At 40.7% G+C, this 16,131-nt stretch overlaps 1 protein-coding gene across 1 annotated transcript in view; it reads left to right on the forward strand.

The window, feature by feature from the left end:
- Shcbp1l (SHC binding and spindle associated 1 like) overlaps positions 1-16,131 on the forward strand; it is a gene marked incomplete at its 3' end in the record, with an annotated part of 28,976 nt that overhangs the window by 8,004 nt on the left and 4,841 nt on the right. Inside the window, exons 2-3 of the mRNA XM_008824313.1 lie at positions 3,612-3,761; positions 14,355-14,566. Coding sequence (XP_008822535.1) covers positions 3,612-3,761; positions 14,355-14,566 — 362 coding nt within the window. The remainder of the gene's footprint in view (positions 1-3,611; positions 3,762-14,354; positions 14,567-16,131) is intronic.

Below are 16,131 nucleotides of genomic sequence, written 5' to 3' on the forward strand. Positions count from 1 at the left end.
ATAAAAAAAGTGAAGAGAAAACCCACAGAATGCAAAAAAACATCTTCACCAGTGACACATCTGATAGGGGTTTAACATTCAGAATATATAAAGAACTCAAACAAGCAAGAAACCAAATGACCCAATGAAAAGATGGGCTAAAGATCTAAACAGAGAGTTCTCAAAGGAAGAAATAAGGATGGCTAAGAAACATCTCAAAATGTGTTCAACATCATTAGTAATTAGGGAAATGCAAATTAAAACCACCCTAAGGTATCACCTTACCCCAATCAGACTGGTTAGGATCAGGAGAACAAATGATACCAAATGCTGGCGAGGATGTAGAGGTGGGATTGCAAACTCATGCAACCTCTATGGAAAACAGTGTGGAGAACTCTTAAAAAACTAAAAATGAGCCTACCATATGATCTGGTTATACCATTCCTTGGCAAATACCCAAAGGACTCATCCTATTGTAGAGACACTTGTACAACTATGTTTGTTGCTGCTCTTTTCACAATAGCTAAGAGATGGAAGCAACCTAAGTGCCCCTCAACTGATGAGTGGTTAACAAAAATGTGGTATATTTACACAATGGAATTCTATTCAGCAGTAAAGAAAGATGAAATAATGAAATTTTCAGGTAAATGGATGGATCTAGAAATTGTTATACTAAATGAAGTAACTCAGAAAAAGAAACGACGTATGTGCTGCCTCATATGTGGATCCTGGCACCAAATCCTTTTAAATTTCAGGTCCTTTTAATAAGATGATGCTATACAGCAGTCCCTTCTGCATGAAATAACTACCATCATCACTACTTCAGCTGAGCCTGATTGCTAAACATCGTCACAATTGGGCTTGTTGACGGTTGTGCTCATTCATTAAAGGAGGGCCAAGCGGGGTCTTTGGCCCCTTACCATAGTACCCAGCCACTCTTCCCAGCCAACTGTATGTACTGGATTAGGGGAGCGCTAAAGTATACAATCTGGGGAAGGCTAGGAAGAGAAGACATAACCCATGCTGGGTAAAGGCTTTCCAGTGTGCCTACCCTCAAGTCATACATGTACCTCAGCAACCCCTCAGTTATCTTGAAGCCTTTGAGAGGGAACTGACACTGATTCTAACCACTCCAACAGCTATCAAAGTACCTGAAAACAAATCCTGAATCAATCACTCTTGAGCCCAGCCCTGGCAGACAGAAGTAAAATGAAGAGGAACCCAACAGAGAGATGCTTCTGGAAACCTTTGTCAAGAAATTCCAATGGGCTCTCATAGGAACATTTGAAATTTTCCCTGTTCTGACTTTTTTCTAGTTCCCCGTCTAGAACTTGTAATGCTAATTATTCTTGCCTGTTCCCTGTCTAGAACTTGTAATGCTAATTACTCTTGCCTTCTCCTTCATATCTCCTCTTCACATCTCAAGGACTTTCTTTTCCCTTTAGAGATAAGAGTTATGTAATTTGGGAGTCTTTTAGATAGACCCACTGAAGGGGTACTCCAATTGCCTCACCCTGCGTCCCTGTTCAGCATGGAAGAAGCCAGAGCAGTCTGTGCCCTGATTCCCTATTGGCAATTTGGGTAACCTCTTTAGAGGATGGTGTGATAAGAATAGGAGGTAGGAATTGGCTAGGCAGTTAGGGTAAAAAGACCCCAAAGAAAAGTAGCCAGCTTCTTGGCTAAAAGTCAAAAAGTCCTTGGGCCTCTTAGCAATATAGTCTGTTCCAAAGGCCAAAAATGTTGAAAGTATTTGGGAGCTTGTATCTAATCCTTAAAAGATTTTAGGGTTACCTCTTCAGAGGGGGGAATGTTAGAGTAGCCAAAAGCCCCATAAGAATAAATAAAGAAGAAGAAAGAGTACATGAAGTTATCAGAAAAAAGTGATGGGGAGATATGGGAGGAGTTGGAGGGGAGGGAGTGGGCATGAATTTGATCAAAACACCTTATATGCATATATGAAATTCTCAATAAATTAGTCATTTAAAAAAATGGCAAAAATCCAAAAACCCACACAAATAATTACAACAACAACAACAACAAAAATCAAATGTGGGGGAGGGATGCCGAAGAGATGGTTTAGCAGTTAAGAGTACTGGCTATTCTTCCAGAGGACCTGGATTCAGTTCCCAGGACCCACATGACAGCTAACAACTGTCCGTAACTCTAGGTCCAAGAGATCTGATACCCTCTTCTGGACTCTAAGGGCATTTCATGCATGGGTGCATTTATATATACATGCAGGCAAAATACTCTTACATGTAACATCAAAATAAATTTTTTAAAAAATCAAGTGGGAAAATGTTTTCTGAATAAGTTTAATATACTCATTTGTTTTATGAAATGGAGTGCAATTAAAATTTTTATTTTTTTAATTTATAGATTTTTGTGTATTTCATACAGAACATCCCGAACATTCATCTTTATACCCGAATCCCAAATGGCACCCTCCCATAGCACCCCCCCCCGCCCCCTGCAATTTAAAATTTTTATTTACTGATTTTTTTGTTTATTTCAGGCTGGCCTTGAATTCATTATGTAGGGAAGCCTGGCCTTGAATTCCTGATCTTCTGCATCATTCTAAATGCTGGGATGACAGGCATGCAACACCATGCCCGGCTCTGAATATGTTTTAAATGAGGAACATCATTTTGAAAGTTCATTTAAAAAATACCTATGATTTTTAACATAATTACTGTTTTCGATTTCCACCATCACATTCCGCATCTTGGTGGATCCAAAAGTTATCTGAAGACACAACTCATTGGGTGTCTCGGAACTACACTGGTGAGTGAAGAGATCTCTCAGATTTATTTTTAATGTTTATGACATTTTTCATTAAATATAGTTTCAGTTAAATCTATACAATTTCTATATTTTTCAGTTTAAGGCAATATTGATTATATTTTAAAATAAAAATCAGTAAAAACAAGTTACAAACTTATGCTTCTATGTACTTATTTATTTTATTTTTTTATTTTGTGTATATGCGTGTATTGCCTGCATGTAGGTAAGTGCACCCATGTTGTGCAGTGCCCATGGAGGTCAGAAGAGGCTGTTGGATCCCCTGGGACTGGAATTAGGGACAACTGTTAGCTGCCATGTGGGTGCTGAGATTCAAACCTGGGTCCTCTGCAAGAACAACCAGTGTTTTGTTTTTTGTTTCTTGTTTTTTTTTTTTTGTCTTTTTGAGACAAGGTCTCCCTGTAGCTTCAGCTGTCCTGGATTCGCTAATGGAGACCAGGCACCAGGCTGGCCTCGAACTCATAGAGAACCGCCTGCCTCTGCCTCCTGAGTGCAGGGATTAAAGGCATGCGCCACCATGCTCAGCTCACAACCAGTGTTCTTAATCGCTGAGCCATCTCTCCAGCCCCTATGTACTTATTTTTTAAGGACATATCCAATTTTAAAATTTGATTTCTATTATCATTTTGTGTCTGTATGGATGGTGTGTGGCATGCATCTGTCACAGCACACGTGGAGGTCAGAAGAGCTGGCAGACAACTGTTCCCTCCTTCCTTTATTTGGGTTATGGAAACTGAACACAGATCTTCAGGCTTTCAAGGCAAGCGCTTCACCCGCTGAGCCGTCCTCAGGCTTGTGTATTTATTTATACTTCTTTGTCTTCTCACTAGGCAGAAGATGCAGCTGGAGCTCTGAGTAAGTACCTGTCAGAAAAGCTGAGGCTGAAGGACAAGTGGCTTGGAGTTTGGAAGAGTAGCCCCGAGTTATTCTTTGAGAAATATGAAGCGGCGTCTATCCCTTTTGTTGGTATACTAGTTGAGGTAAATGGGCTTTACTCGGTTTGCTCTTTGAATGAAATGATCAGTCTTTTGTATGATTGAAGTATGATTATTTAATTTGGAACTTTAATACCTGTACAAGTATCAAACAGATGAGAGTTTGCTTCCTTTTCAAGTTTCCAAGCAAGTTAGTGTGTGAAAAGAAGGTAAAAATAATTATTAGCACACATTTACTTGGAAACAATTATAATTAAATGGAATCTGGTGGCACTGAGCAATATTTATTAGCCCAGATTCAACCCCCCAAATAATGTAAAAATAGCACAATTTTATTTATTGAAAAATCAGTAATTTAGGCTTTCACAAATGGTTTATTTCCCTTTTATTTATCTGAATTATAGGTCAATTATCCTTGCATAGAAATTAATATTTATAATTATAACTGTTACTGAAGATAGATATTTCTTCTTTAACTTTTTAAAATTTTTCATATTTATTGTGTGTGTATGTATGTGTGTATGCACACTCATGTATGTGGAGATCAGAAGACAATTCCTTCAACTTCCATAATGTGAGTTCTGGGGATCAAACTGAGATATTCAGGTGTGGTGTCAAGCCCCTTAACCCAATGAGCCATCTTACTGGCCTTAAGTAGATGTTCAAATATGTTGTTTGGTCACAAGAAAACTTTGAAACTCATTATATTATGTGCTCCTTAAAAGCAATTAAAATCTATACGTTATATGGAAAAGTACATCACTGTCAGTTTTGCAGATAAAGAATGGTGTAGTTTCCATCGCCGAAGTCACAAAAGCATGGGAGCCTTGGGATCCATTCATTTTTCAACAGCATGCCAGTGGTTGTTGAAAATTTACCTCTCTCCAGATTTTGATCAGCTTTTCCCTGAATCTTTTACGACTTCTCTCAATTTTTTCATCTGAATAAATGAGAATAGGCGGACTGTATCAGTGGTGCTATAATTTGAATATTTGAAAAAACATTTTTAAAAGATTATTTTTATTTGTATGTATGCATATGCCTATGTATACACAGGTGCCCACAGAGGCTGGAAAAGGGCATCAGAACCTCTTGAGCTGGAGTTACTGGCAACTGCCTGACTTGGGTGCTGGGACCTGAACTCTGGTCCTCTGCAAATGCAGTAAGTACTGCCAAACACTGAGCTAGCTCTCTTACACCCCAATTTGGGTATGCACAGGACATTTTTTTATTGAAATGAGAGATGGTAAACTTCAGTATTGCTAAAGTTCCATGGAAATGCAATGGATTAGATTTTCTCAACATTTTAAAATTTTTATTTTTATGTGTGTGAGTGCTATGCCTGCATGTATGCAAGTGCACCCATGCCACCCTGTGGAAGCCAGAAGAGGGTATTGGATCCCCTGAAACTGGAGTTACCAATGGTTGTTAGCTGCTATGTGAGTCCTGGGAATTAAACCCAGGTCTTCTACAAGAGCAGCCAGTGCTCCTAACCACTGAGTTATCTCTCCAGTCCTGGTTTCCTTAACATTTTATTAGTTATTTATTATTTATTTAGTGTGTGTGTGTATGTGTGTGTCTGCTTGCACACATGCCACTGCATGTGTGTGGAAATCAGTTCTCTCTACCATGTGAGTCCCAGGGATCAAATTCAGGGCATCAGGCTTAGCAGCAAGCACAATTACCAGCAGAGCCATTTTGCCAGCCCTAGATTCTAAATTAAAATTTTCAAAAGTTCTATCAAGGTGTAAGATTCTACTTGTATACTAGTTAGCTTTCTGTTGCTATGATAAAACACTGACCAAATCTAGCTTGGGGAGGAAAGGGTTTATTCCACCTTCAGCTTCAGCTTCATGGAGGGAAACTAAGGCAGAAGCTCAGGGCAGGAACCAAAGTACAGATGATGGAAGAGTGCTGCTTACTGGCTTGCTCCCTAGGTCTGTGCTCAGCCAGCTTTCTTATACAACTCAGGACCATCTGCCCAGGGATGACATCATCCACAGAGGGCTGGGCTCTCCCAACAATCAGGAAAATGCCTTACAGATATGGCCATAGGCCAGTCCAATAGAGAAAATTCCTCAGTGGAGGTTCCCTCTTCCCTGGTGTGTCAAGTTGACAACTGAAGTGCTCTAGCACAACATTCATTATTTAATTTGTTCTTATGCTTTATTCTAAAAATGATACTTGCAAATTTTTTCCCCCTTTCTGATACAGGGTCTTGATGTATAGCCCTGGCTGACCTGGGACTTGCTATTTAAGAGATCAGGTTGATGATTCTCCTGGCTCTGGCTTCTAAATCTAAGATCACAGGTGGTGTGCACCACCCCACCCAGCTTCTTTAGACTCTTATAGAAGCTGCTAATATCCTTTATATTTTGGGGTTGCTTTTTGTTGGTTTTGGGTTTTTTTTGTTTTTTGTTTGTTTGTTTGGGGTTTTTTTTTTTTTTTTTTTTTTTTTTGAAAATGTCCTTTTTTTTTTTTTTTAATTTTATGTGTATGCTCCCTGTAGCCCCAGCTGTCCTGGAACTCACTATGTAGACCAGGTTGGCCTTGAATTCACAGAGATCCGCCTGTCTCTGCCTCCCAAGTGCTGGGATAAAAGGCGTGCGCCACCACGCCTGGCTTGTTTGGTTTTTGTTTTGTTTTTTTTTGGTTTTTGGTTTTTAAGACAGAGTCTCACTGTGTATCCCTGACTAGTTTAGAACTCACTGTGTAGACTAGATTGGCCTTGAACTCACAGAGATCCATCTGCCTCTGCCTCCCGAGTGCTAAGATTAAAAGCGTGCACCACCACACCCCACTATTGTTTTGCTTTGTTTTTGTTTTTTTAAAGACATATGAAGGGGGCTGGAGAGACGGCTCAGTGGTTAAGAACACTGGTTGTTCTTGCAGAAGACCCAGGTTCAAATCCCAGCACCCATATGGCAGCTAACAACTGTCCATCACTCCAGTTCTAGGGGATTCAACAGCCTCTTCTGTCCTCTGCAGGCATTGCATGACACTGGCGTACTTACCTACATGCAATACACTCATACACATAAAATAAAAATAATAAAAAAATATTTTTTAAAAAAACAAGTGGAAACTTTGTAGACCAGGATGGCCAAGAACTCACTGTGTAGCCCACACAAGTCTCAGCTCAGAGAATCCTCCTGCCTCAATGCTAATGTCACCTAAGCATCAGAAAAACAGGATGAAAAGGAAAAACAGGGAAAGCAGAATAGCATATTGGCTGAGTCTAATTCTTAACTATGTGGCCATGAGCAAATGAGACTTCATCTGTGACCTCTTAGGACAGTGCTACACAATTCAGACTGTGTTGTTTTGTCTACTTCTGATGCCTTAGTCTTACTTGAACTCATCTCAGCAATGCTGCATGGAGCCAGCCCTTTGTTCTGAAGTCACAATAATTCCTATGAGCCCCAATCTGTCACTCTGCCTAGAAGCATTAGAAGCATCTCTCTCTCTCTCTCTCTCTCTCTCTCTCTGTGTGTGTGTGTGTGTGTTGCTGGAGATGGAACACAGAGCTTAATGTATGCTGAGCAAGTGCTATACTATTGAGTTATTCCCCAATTCTCTTACTATCTTTGTGTTGCTTCCACAACAAATGGCCACAAGCTTAGTTGATTAAATGGTATATTATCTCATAATTCTATAGGTCATATATGTGGCATGTGGCTAACCGAGCTGGTATCAAGGTGTGGAACCGCATACCTTTCTGGAAGTAAGGAGCAGGGGGGTCTGTTTTCATGCCTTTTCCAACCTCCAGAAGCTGCCTGTGTTCTCTGGCTGTGGCCACTTCTCTCCATCAATTTCCATGTGACATCTCCTGGTCCTTGTCAAGCTGGAAAGGTGCTCCCCTCTTAAGGAATGCATGGGACTGGAATGGGCCCAGCTGGGCCATCCAGGGTAACCTCTCATCTCTGTTCCCAGCTGTAATCAAACCTGCAAAGCCTGTTTTGCTGTGTATGGTGCCATATTCGCAGATCCCAAAGATTAGGACTTGCACATTTTTGAGGACCATTATTCTACCTAGTATAGATTCATATGATGAAAAAAGGAAATAGAATACTTGATGGGAAAGGAATTTTAATTTGGGGTATACAATAGTCCAGAAATTAAGGAAAGCTTTTTTTTTGTTTTGTTTTGTTGAAACAGTGTCATTAGGTACCCTAGCTGACCTGGAACTTGCTATGTAGTCCAGGCTGACCTCGAATTCATCTGCCTCTGCCTCCTAAGTGCTAGAAAGAAACATTTGTTTTTTGCAATTTCTGTGAAAACAATTTGGGGACTATAGAACTGGTTCGGTAGTTAAGAGCACTGGCTTGCTCTTGCAGAGGACCTGGGTTCTGTTCCCAACACCTACATGTCGGCTAACAACTGTCTGGGACTCCAGTGCCAAGGGATCCAGCACCCTCTCTGGCCTCTGCGGACATTGCACAACATGGGTACACTTACATACATGCAAGTAAAACACTCATACACTTAAAATAAATAATTAAAAAAAAACAATTTGGTAAAATCTATCAAACTTTAAAACAGTTCACTTTGTTTCTAGAAATTTGTTCTATAGAAATCAAGGAGATGCAAGCCAGGTGTGGTGGCACACACTTGTAATCCCAGCACTTAGGTGGCAGAGGCAAAAGGATCTTGAATTTGACACCGGCCTGGACTATACAATGAAAACTTGCCTTTAAAGAAAAGTTTGTTTTAAAGTGCTCATAGTGATATTTATGGAATTTTAAAAATTGAGGGATCAGCAAGATGGCTCAGAAGGTAAAGGCAGTCGCTACCCAAGCCTGACAACCTGAAATCGATCCCAGGAACCTATGTAAAGGTGAAAGGAAAGAAACTACTCCACAAAGTTGTCCTCTTACCTCCACATATGGGTGGTGGCATATACTTCCCTGTCCCTCCTCTCTCTCTCTCTCTCTCTCTCTCTCTCTCTCTCTCTCACCAATAATAAATGAAGTAAAGTTTTTTTAATTAAAAATTGAGAATTTAGGGGCTGGAGCTATGGCTCAGTGGATAAGAACACTTGCTGTTCTTTCAGAAGGCCCAAGTTTGGTTCCCAGCACCCATGTTGTGCAGTTCCCAGCCCCCTGTAACTTGAACTTGAACTCCCTTTTCTGGCCTCAGAGATCACCCACACACAAGTACACAAACAAATAATAAACCTTTTTAGAAAAATATTGAGAATGTAGTTCAGTTGGTAGAATGCCTGCCTAACAAACACAAAGCCCAGCGTTTGATAAACAGCCCTGTATAAACTGGATGTGGTAGTACAAGCCTGTAGTCCCAACACTTGGAAGGCAAAAGCAGGAGAATTGCTGTAAGTTTGAGGCCAGCCTGATCTACATAGTGAGTACCAAGCCATCCAGGGCTCCTTGTCTCAAACAAAGACATAAATGAACAAACAAATTACCTTGTAATGACTTAGAAAAAAACCAAAAGGTTAACTGTAGTACTCTGGTAGTAGGATTTTTTTTTTTTCATTTTATTTGTTTTTAAGCAGTCTCATGTTAGCTCAGGCTGTCTGAGAACTTTTTATGTAGCTGAGGGATGATCTTGAACTCCTAATCCTCTTTCCTTCACCTCTCAAATGTTGGGATTATAGTCCTGAGCCCCACCTCTAGAGTGAGCCCAAGGCTTCATGCATGCTGGTCAGGCATTCTAGCAACTGAGTTTCCTCCCTAGCCTGCTGATAGGGTCATGATTGATGCTAGAGTCTTGTACGAACAGCATATGATGTCCTCCCTACTCCAATTTTTTGTTACCTTGCTTTAGCATTCTGTTTATATTTGGGTATCCCTGTAGCCATAGCTGGCCTGGAACTCCCTATGTAGCCTCAATCTCACAGAGATCCACCTGCCTCTGCCTCCCAAGTGCTGGGAATAAAGATGTGTGCCTTTGCAGAGTCTTCTGTTTATATTTTTTATTGTTTATTATTATTGTATGTGTATGAGTGTATTGTCTGCAAGTATGTAAGTGCACCCACATTGTACAATGCCTGCAGAGGTCAGAAGAGGGTGTCAGATCTCCTGGAACTGGAGTTATGGATGGTTGTTAGCCTCCATCTGGGTGCTGAGAATTGACCCGGGTCCTCTGCAAAGAACAGCCAGTGCTCTTAATCGATGAGTCATCTCTCCAGCCCCTCTGTTTATATTTCTTATCTAGAGAATCTTTGATTTGGAGATACTTAATGGACTTAGTGGATTCTGGAAATGTGATCTTCCTGATTATATTAGATCATAGTTCCCAAGAGGGGAAGGGTCACTTGGAACTTACCTCAATACTCAGATTTTGCTTTGTGGTCATTTCCAGTCTCCCAACATCACCTGTAACATTTGCTCCTTTGCTTTAAATCTTGTGCTACCTATATATTCTGTCTAGCTGTCCATTTTGTCACAACTTGCTTTCTGAACAAATAACAAGACATTTAAGTTGACATTTGTGATGGTCAGTTTTGATTGTCAACGTGACACAACCTAAAATCACCTGGGAGTCTCAATGAGAGATTGCCTACATCAGGTTGGCCTGGGGGCGTGTATGCCGGGGGGGGGGGTGTTGGTTTTGTGAACTGATGAACTGATGTGGGAAGACCCAGCCCAGCACCATTCCCTGGGCAGGAGATCCTGGAGTGTACAGCTGTAGAGAGTGAGCTGAGCACTAGGAGCATGCCATGCGACCAGCTGTTTGAAGCTCCTGCTGCCTTGACTTCCCCACTATGATGGAGTAAACCCTTTTTCCCCTAATTTGCACAGCAACAGAAATGAAACTAGGACAGCATTGTAACTCAGTGGGTGTGGGCTGGGCATGTGGCTCAACAGAGAACCCTTGCCTAACACTGGCAATGCCCTGGGTTTGATCCCTAGCACCAACACACTAATACACACACATTCATTCATTCTCTCTCTCTCTCTCTCTCCCTCCCTCCCTCCCTCCCAAAAAAACCTTTCCCTTTCCCTCTTTTTTCTCCTCTCTCCCTTTCTCCATTTGTGACTCAACTTCCCCCCACTAACTACTTTGTCTCCCTCTTTTTTTTTATTATAAAGGATCACCCCTCCAATAATTTATCTTCTTTCCTTTTGTGTACTCATTGGTTCTTTTCCATGTTTTACTAAAGTTAAACAAGCATATAGATTGTAGAGTCAAATATACCTTTGTTATAAAAGGCTATAATTTTTTTAAAAATCAGTAAAACTGGACATGGTGGTGCACACCTTTAACCCCAGCAGAGAGGTAGAGGCAGGCAGATCTCTGTGCAATCAAGGTCAAGCCCATCCTGGTCTACATAGTGAGTTCCAGGCCAGCTGGGGCTACAGGGAGACCCTGTTTCAAAAAGATCAAAACAAAACAAGACAAACAAACAAAAACCCAAAAAGACTGTAGTTACTGTCTAGTCCCTGGTAACATCTCTCTCTCTCTCTCTCTCTCTCTCTCTCTCTCTCTCTGAGAGAGAGAGAATTCACATGTGTGTGCAGGTTTTCATGTACTTGTGTGTACAGGTCAGAGACTGACATTGGGTATGTTCTCAGGAGCCATGCACCTTGGTTTTTTTTTTTTTTTTTTTTTTTTTTTTTTTTTTTTTTTTTTTTTAAAAAAAAAAAAAAAAAAAAAAAAAAAAGAGGACGATAAATCTTTCACTGTGATATATCAAAATAAAAAAACAGGCTGGCCTTGAACTCACAGAGATCCACCTGCCTCTGCCTCCCAAGTACTGGGACTAAAGGCATGTGCCACCACAACCAGCTTGTTTTTTAAAAATATATATTTTATTTATTTTCAATTTATATGTATGAGTGTTTTACCTGCATGTATGTAAGTACACTACATGCATGTAGTACCACAGAAGCCAGAGGAGTGGGCTGAAACTGGAGTTAGAAATGGTTGTGAACCAACACGCAGGCGCTGGGAACTGAACCCAGGTCTTTTGCAAGAGCAGCCAACCCCTACCTTGTTTTTTGAGACAGGATCTCTCACTGGCCTGGGGCTTGCCTGTAGGGTAGGTAGGCTGCCTAGGGAGCCTCAGGGACCTACCTGTTTCTGCCTATCCAGTATCGGCATTATGAATGTATGCCACCATACCTGGCTTTTTATGTAGATGCTGGAGATCAAACTCAAGGGCTCATACTTGCATGGCAAGCAGTTTGCTAACTTACTAACCGAGCCATCTCTCCTGATGTTAATTCTTATGTTTCTCAGGAGCAGCCAATCCAGTCAATTTAATTATTACTTATAATAGCGTTACTTCATCTCCCAGTAACAAGCTTCTAGTGATGTTCTTGCGTTCTGTTTCAAGTTTTCCGTATGGGCTCTTATCATAGAAAGTTGGGATTTGGCTCATTTATACACACCAACAGTGTTCTCTACTTCATACCCATATTTTTCATGTGCTCCTAAGCCCCCTAAAATTTTATGTAGGGGTTTTTATTTGATTAGATCCAGTTGACCTCATTATGAATACATGAACACTTTATACATAAACTGTGCAGCATACCATGATTTTCCTTTTATAGACATTTAAAAATATCCACCCATCTGGGCATGGTGGTTGGTACATGCTTTTAATCCCAGCACTCGGGAGGCAGAGACAGAGGCAGGTGAATCTCTGTGAGATCAAGGCTAGCCTGGTCTATATAGTGAGTTCCAGACCAACTAGGGGCTAGAGGGAAACCCTGTCTCAAAAACAAACAGAGGCTGGAGAGATGGGTCAGTGGTTAAAAGCACTGACCACTCTTGCAGAGGACCCAGGTTCAAATCCCACACCCATATGATGGCTAACAACTGTCCATAACTCCAGTTCCAGGGGATCCAACTCCCTCTTCTGATCTCCAAGGGCATTGTACGACATCGGTGCACTCACACACATGCAGGCTGTACATTCATACACATAAAAATAAAAATAATAAATAAAATATTAAAACAAACTAAACAAAACAACAAAACCCAACAATCTCCCCCCCCCCAAAAAAAAACTTCCAACCTAGACTTAGCAATAACTCTTATTCACGGGTTTATTTTTCTGTGTTTCTTACTAGTTTACCCCAAAGTTCTACCCCCCCCCCAGTTATATAAATCTTGCCTGTATGTTCAAACATGTCAGTGTGTGCTCCTGAAGTACCTATCTTCCTGGGCATGCCTCTCACCCATTCCCTTTTGAAAATAGCCTGTTCCCCAGATTTTCTATGGTGTGTGTGTGTGTGTGTGTGTGTGTGTGTGTGTGTGTGTGTGTGTTGTGGTGAATTAGGATTAACAAACACAATACAATATATTGGGGATGGGGAGATGGGTCAATGTGTAAAGGGCTTGTTGGGCAAGCATGAGAACTTAAGTTTGGATTCCCAATATCCTAGTGAAAATTTCGGGCATGGCAGTACACACCTATAATCCCAGCTTTGTGGGACAGAGACAGGAGGATCCTGTGGCTCACTGATCACCAGCCTGTCTAGGCAACTGGCAAGCTCCAGGTTCAGTGTGAGACTCTGTCTCAAAAACTAAGATGGAGAGGGATAAAAGAAGACCTTTGGCCTCCACAGTGCATGCACAGTTAAATGTACCTGTGCACACACACACAAACACACACACACACACATATACACACACTATGATACATATTTATGTATTGTTTATGAAGCTAAATTTTTTTAAACTGAGGACTTTTTAATGTCCTTTTTTTGGTACTTGAACAGTCTTTTACAAATGATAACATGTAGATAATATTTCTTTAAAATTTTTTTTTTTCTGAGACAGTGTCTTCCTGTGGCCCCAGCTGGGCTGGAACTCTCTATGTGGACTAGAAGATACGCCTGCCTCTGCCTCCTGAGTGCTGGCATTAAAGACATGTATCACCACGCCTGGCTAAAGACACTTTGTGGCAAAATTCAAGGAAAAAAATTAATAATGTTGTATGAAATCCAAAAGCCTAGTAACTCAAAATTAAAATACAATAAATAATGTGGAAGGATATATAAAATTCCTCCCATGAAACTTGAAAATAATGTTTTTAAGAAGTTGTTTGAGGGGCTGGAGAGATGGCTCAGTGGTTAAGAACACTGGTTGTTCTTGGAGAAGACCCAGGTTTGAATCCTAGGACCCACATGACAGCTAACAGCTGTCCACAACTCCAGTTGCAGGGGATCTGATAGCCTCTTCTGACCTCTGCGGGCATTGCATGACATGGGTGCCCTTACCTACATGCAGGCAATAAATATATACACATAAAATAAAAATAATAAAATTTTTTAAAAAAGTTGTTTGAGTGCTTAGAAGCACTTGATGCCCAATCATGAGGACCATAGTTCAAATCCTATCGCCCATGTGAGGTAGCTCACAAACACCTATAACTCTTGTCTAGCTCTAGGCAATCCAGTGCCCTCTTCTGGCCTCAGAGATACCCATACATACACTCATTTTATCACATTTTGTCTACATTTATACACTCACATAACTATTTTTTAAAAAGTTGTTTGAAAACTGTTGATATTTAATATTTGTCCATAATTATTCTATATGTTGATTTTTAGGGAACTCCATAATTTAGAAGAATTAGAACCATTATAATTAGCTGATATGTGAGAAAGGAGTCTTTGTGGTTATGTACATTTGGAATTACATGGTTTATAATATTTATCTTAGGTAACTTGTAAACCACACCAGAACTTATCATCTTGTTTCAAAGTCACTGTTTCTGTGGTGGAGCCCTTTTCCTCTAACATTGCAAACATTCTGAGGGACTTGGTGGATGAGATTCTGGAGGAATTGGAATACAGTATCCCTCTCTTGGAAGTCTACCCTGTTGAAGGACAAGATGCAGACATATGTCCCATTGCTTTGGCCTTGGAAGTTGTAATAGGACTTTCTTACTTCTGAATTTAAAATTACCCAGTAGTCCATTTCGTGTGTAGTTTTGCTCAAGTAAGCACTTTATATTTATTGATTTACTTGTGGCTGGTGGATTAAATTTTCCCTTTTTCTTGTTTTTCTGTTTTCTGTTTTTTAAAACAAGGTCTCTCTGTAGCCCCAGTTGGCCTGAAACTTTCTACGTAGACCAGGTTGGCCTCAGATTCACAGAGATCTGCCTCCCGAGTACTGAGATTGAAGTATCTATCACCAAGCCTGGCAAATTTGTCCATTTTTAATTAACATAATTCATTTGTAACTCTGTTATATTTTATATATGTATGTCTTTCTTTATTTTTAGATAGGGTCTCACTATGTAGCTCTGGCTGGCATGGATCTCACTGTGTAAACCAGGCTGACCTCTAAGTCACAGAGATTGATCCCCTTGCCTCTGCCTTCTGAGTGCTGGGATTAAAGGTGTATACCACCATGCCCAGCCCCTTTACTTATATTTCATTGCAGAAGAATTATATATGAGTAATGAAAAGTTTGCTGTGTTTTATCTTGTACTTCATAAAAATTGAATTTAAGAGTTCTAAGCCAGGTGTGGTGGCACATGCCTTTGAGAGGCAGAGGCAGGTGGTTCTTTGTGAGTTCAAGGCCATCCTGGCCTACATAAGGAGTTCCAAGCCAGCCAGGCCTATACAGTGAGACTCTTGTCTCTGAATGAATAAATGAATATAAATAAATAAATATAGTTCTGGAAGCCACCTGTGGTTGCACATGCCTATAATCCTAGCACTTGGGAGGTGGAGGCAGAAGGATCAGGAGTTACAGCTATGCAAGAAATTTGAAGCCGCCCTAATATATATTTCTTTTTGTATCAAAAAGAAAAAGAAATGGGCTAGAGAGATGGCTCAGTGGATAAGAGTACCGGCTGCTCTTGCAGAGGACCCAGGGTTGGTTCCCAGCACTCACGTGGCTAACAACTGTCTGTAACTCCAGTTCCAGGGGATCCGACACCCTCATCTGACCTCCTCGGACATTGCACAACACAGATGCACTTACATACAGGCATACACTCATGCAAATAAAATAAATGAAATTAAAAATTAAAATTAAAGGAAAATAAAAAACAAAGAAAATCTCTACCAGTAATTAACATTAACTTAGATTACTTCTATTAATGTTTAAGCATCTGTTCTAGTTTCCTTCCTATTGCTACGGTAAAACATTCTGACCAAAAGCAGTGTAGGGCTGGAAAGGTTTCTTTTGGCTTAGATGTCACAGTCCATCACTGAGGAAAGTCAAGGCCTAAACTCAAGAACTTGAAGCATAAACCACAGATGAACACACTTGTTAGTGCCCAAAGGCCCAGGCTAAGCTGGGTTTCTTTTTTTAATTTTCTGGGTATTGGCTGGGCGTGGTGGCGCACACCTTTAATCCAAACACCTGGGAGGCTGAGGTAGGCGGATCTCTGTGAGTTGGAGGCCAGCCTGGTCTGCATAGTGAGTTCCAGGTCAGCTGGGGCTACAGGGAGACCCTGTCTCAAAAAGACCAAAAAAAAAATATA

This window comes from Nannospalax galili, unplaced genomic scaffold (assembly GCF_000622305.1).
Source record: "Nannospalax galili isolate Female #2095 unplaced genomic scaffold, S.galili_v1.0 scaffold227, whole genome shotgun sequence".
Taxonomy (NCBI): domain Eukaryota; kingdom Metazoa; phylum Chordata; class Mammalia; order Rodentia; family Spalacidae; genus Nannospalax; species Nannospalax galili.